Genomic DNA, 4,401 nt, shown 5'->3' with positions numbered 1-4,401 from the left:
GTGGGCCGGGGGGGGGGGGGGGTGTCTTTGCCTGCCTCCTTCCCCCTCTGTAAGTGTCCTGGCCAGGGCTGGCACGTCCTGTGCCCTGCAGGGGCTGCCCTTGGCCGTGGGGTCTCTCTTGGCAGGGGGCCCAGGCTTTCCCTGTCCCAGGGGTGAGATGGGCAAGGGCATCGCTGGCCCTGTGTGCCCCTCTCCCCTTCCCATCCTGCTCGATGCTGTGCCAGGCCAGTGGTGGTGGTGCAGAGGATGGGAATTGTCCCAGCCACTCTTTGCCCTTCACCTTGCCGGTGAGCTGTGGCACATGGCTGCTGTTTGCTGAAGCTCCTGCCTCGTCCTGGGGCACCTGGCTGTTACGGGCTTTGAGGGTGGTGATGACACGGGCTCCACTGCACTGTGTGGGGCTGCAGCAAGCACCCTGGGAGAAGGCTGTGCTCGCGCAGTGCCTGCTGTACTGGGGGGCACTGACCGCTGCTTCCCTGCAGGTCGCTGGTACATGCAGCCCCTTACCTACCGCCTGGAGGGCCAGCCTGAGGCCGAGCACCTCCTCCGAGCCACCGTGGTCTACCTGCCTAGCCTGCCACTGGCCCATGGTCGCCTCCTTTGCGCCCTGGAGCTGGTGGCCACTGGTGAGGCACCCGGGATGCTGCTCAGCCCTGCCGCCCTCCCCCGCCATGGCTGGGCCGAAGCAGATGTCACCCCTTACCTGGTGCCGGGGAATGGCAGTGCGGGGAGCCTGGCACTGCGGCATGTCTGTGTGCGTGCCGGCCGGGCAGGGGGCCACAATGCCCCAGTGACCCCCAGCCCCCCCTTCCTCCTCCTCTACCTCAATGACACCCAGGCTGGGCTGGCACCTCTGGCAGCAGAGCCCCACCGGCACCGGCGTGACACAGGGACATTGGCCCATGACCTGCCTGGCTACTTGCGGGAGCAGGGAGGGGAGAAGAGCGACTGCTCCCTGCACCCCTTCCCTGTCAGCTTCGCCCAGCTGGGCTGGGACCACTGGATCATTGCTCCCCACCGCTACAACCCACGCTACTGCAAGGGCGCTTGTCCCCGCCTGCTCCGCTACGACTACCACGCGCCCAACCACGCCGTGGTGCAGAGCTTCGTCCATCAGCTGGTGGATGCCAACGTGCCCCGACCCTCCTGTGTCCCCTACCGCTACAGCCCCATCAGCGTCCTCATGATAGAGCGCGACGGCGGCATCCTCTACAAGGAATACGAGAACATGATCGCAGAGTCCTGCACCTGCCGGTAATGCCTGCTGCCCCGGCACATCACCCCCAGGCTCTGCCTGTCCCTGCCAGATCCGGACTTTAGGGTTTGTCTTGCTCTGCCTGGGGTGGGTTCGTCTCCCCTCCCCACGCGGCACTGCTTTGCGGGAAGGTTTTACAATGGCAGTTTTATGTAAATTGTAGGTTTTTAAAGGCAGAAGCCTGTGCTGGGGCGGTTGCCCCGTGGCATCTGTCCTTCCTGCAGCCCCATGGCCGCTGCCTGTTTTTGGGGGGTGGGGGGGCTTGGCCCGATACTCCCAGAGAAGAGCTGCCCTGCACTGGAGCACAAAGCTCTTAGGAGGTGGCTGGGGGTCTTCTGGTGGAGCCAGGGCAGGGAGGGCAAGCGGTCCAGGTTCCCCATGCTTGGCACCAAGCTGGTGCTGTCAGTATCTGGCGCAACCCTGCCCATGGGATTCCTTCACAGCTCACATGCGCCCCATCTTGTCTAGTCCCAGCTGTGGCAGCATCTCACCAGGCTGGGAATTGGGCTGGGGGGGAGAAAGCCCCTCTCCTCCCCTGCAGTTCTGCTCTGGGGAGGGCTGTGAAAACTGGAGGGACCTGAGCTGCGAGCTCTGCTCCCAGTGCCAGGGGCCAGGCAGCTGCCTGCGCTGGGCTCTGCCCACTGCTGCTTTTGCCGCCCCTGTCCTTCACCTCCTTGGCTTGCCCTCTAGCAGGGCTCAGGTCTCACCCTATCCCAGGGGTCAGACCCCTGTTGTGGTATCCCTCTGCTTTCTCGCACCCTTGCTGTCCCATGGGGCTCAGGCTCTGCTGGGCTCCTGGCCTGTCCCTGTTCCTGGGGGTTCGGTCCCAGTCCCAGCATCCCTGCTGCCTGGCTTTCCTCTATTTATTGCAGACTGTGTAAATAAATTGATGGATTTTGCTAAAGACCATCTTGGCCTGTTCTTGCTCTGTCCCTGGGGTGCAGCGGGTGCCCCCTAGGACAGTCTGGTGTAGGCTGTGTCACCATGCAGCCACCCTTGTGCTTGTACTGGAGGGGGTGGGTGCTGCTCCCTGCTATGTGCTGGGGGTAAATCCCAGCTGGTTCAAGCAGGAGCTGGGAGAAGAGGCTCCCCTGGAGCACAGACCTGCCCTGGGGCAGGGGGGACCAGATGTGGCTGCAGGCAGCTGCCTTGGTGGGGCTGGGGACAAGAAATGCCTAACATTCCTCTGTCTGGGGCAGCTCCCAGGGGACCATGGGGGGCCAATGAGCTGGATCTCCCTGGGCTGTCTGTCACCACAGCCAAGGCATTTGGCTGCCAGGGTTATTTTGGGAAGGTGTCTGCAGGCAAACCTGCCTGTTCCTGGGCACGATGCCCTGTGTTTGCAAAGCTGGGGCAAAGTTCCCCTTCTTTGAGCAGCGAGGCATGGGTGGAAGCCATAGTCCTTGCCCCCAGTGCTTGGTGGCACTGCCACCTGGGTACTGCCTCTGCATCCTCAGCTCATGGCTCTTGCCAGGGTCTCATCTCTTGCTTGGCTTCCAGCCCTATCTGTTATTGCTGGTCCAAGCTCCATCAGGATGTTTCAGCACTTCTTCCCTGCTGTGGGGCAGGGTGCTGCCAGCCCCCATCCCTCCCCTACCCACCACCCCTGAAGTTTCTCCCCCATCCTGGCAGAGTGAGAAGCCACAGAGCCCCAGGCTCCTCTCCTGCCCCTTGTCACCAGTTGGCCACATCCTGGCCACCTCCAGCCAGGAGGCTGTGGGGAGGGGAACATCTTCTGCCTTTTTGGAAGCTCATGGACCTGACCCCAGGGGGAAGATTTTCCCTTGTCAATCATTAAGCATGTGGTGTTGACTCATCCAGGCAAGCGATGATGAAAGGCATGGGAGCTGGGCATGCTCCTAGCCCTGGGCACCACTGTATGCCAGTGCCCGGTGCTGCCCCCGGCAGGCACCTGCACCCCAGCCTGCTGCGGGCACCCCTCAGACCTGCTGGGTACCCAGAGATCCATGGGCACTGGGGTTTGTCTGTCCCAGCCCTGTGTCCTCGTATGCACTGTGCCAGTGGGCTCTTGTGCCCATCGGGCTGGACTCCTTCCTGGGGTACCCCCAGGTGCTGAAGGGTTGGCCCCAGCAGCGTGATCTCCTCTGCACTGGTGGTGGGGCAGGCGCTGCCAAAGGGACAGAGGAGCAGCAGTTGAGGGAAAGAGTTTCTGTCCTCAGCTGACCCTGGCACTGTGCCTGCGTCAATGCTGAGGCTGCCAGGGCAGAGCTGGGTGGAGGGTGCAGGGCCCCCGGCCCAGTGCCCTCATACACCTCAGGGGGTGGCTTTTCCTGCGGATCCCACAGTCTTGCAACCCCCTTGGGCTCAGCCTGGCACCCCATTGGCACCAGTCCTGCAGGGAGCACCAGGAGCCCTGGCTTTGGGGACATGCCCCCACCCCACGCTCTGGCAGGGGTCTTTCCTGTGGGGCTGCTGCCTGCGCTGGGGGCTTGCACTGGCCCCCCGCTCTCCCCCAGGCCAGCCAGCGCATCCCTGCCCCCTCCTGCCCCTCTCCCAACCCCTTCTCCTGCCCCAAACCCCACACTGGGGCTTTGCTCTGTCTCCACCAGGTTCCCATTCACTACCCCTCCTGCTGCCCATCCCAAGCAGGCACTGCCACCTCGCACGCCCCATCCTCTGGGGTGACACTGGGCAGAGAGGGGATGACCTGCCCCACATGCTCTAGCAGCATTGGTGCAAATCTGGGCCGGGCATGGCATGGGGGCACTGGGTGTGGAGCTCACCCAGCCGTGGAGCGCAGCTGCCCCCTGGGCACCCTATTGGGGGCTGTAGCTGGAGGCAGTCGGGGACACCCCGGCACCAGCTGCCTCATGGATGCCCTGTGGATGCCCTGCAGAGGCTCTGGCAGCCCCCAGTGGGGGTGGGGGGTGACAAGGGGCTGTCCCGCTGCCTGGGGCCACTCAAATATTTGTGCAGGGCCATGACCGGGGAGGAGCAGTGCCCAGCAGAGGCACCGGACAGCCAGAGTCGGCGGCACCATGGCAGCCTCAGCCCCAGTTGCGCCGGGTACCGGACGAGGTGGCAGGGCCAGCGGGGCCCCCCCTGCCCCCCTGGGCACCACCACCAGCCTGGTGCTGCTCCTTTCCCTCCTCTTGCTTCTCCCCAGCTCCCCCCAGGTGGGTCCG

The 4,401-nt window shown here is 64.1% G+C and overlaps 1 protein-coding gene across 1 annotated transcript in view; it reads left to right on the top strand.

The window, feature by feature from the left end:
• Positions 1–1,258, top strand: part of LOC103903410 (bone morphogenetic protein 15) — a 5,741-nt gene extending 4,483 nt beyond the window's left edge. The window contains exon 4 of the mRNA XM_009284604.1: positions 483–1,258. Within this exon, the coding sequence (XP_009282879.1) occupies positions 483–1,258 (776 nt within the window). The remainder of the gene's footprint in view (positions 1–482) is intronic.
• Positions 1,259–4,401: the final 3,143 nt, after the last annotated feature.

Source organism: Aptenodytes forsteri, unplaced genomic scaffold, assembly GCF_000699145.1.
Source record: "Aptenodytes forsteri isolate BGI_AS27 unplaced genomic scaffold, ASM69914v1 Scaffold455, whole genome shotgun sequence".
In the NCBI taxonomy this organism is placed as follows: domain Eukaryota; kingdom Metazoa; phylum Chordata; class Aves; order Sphenisciformes; family Spheniscidae; genus Aptenodytes; species Aptenodytes forsteri.
Note: the sequence above shows the minus strand (reverse complement) of the source record. Positions and strands in the feature narration are given on the sequence as shown.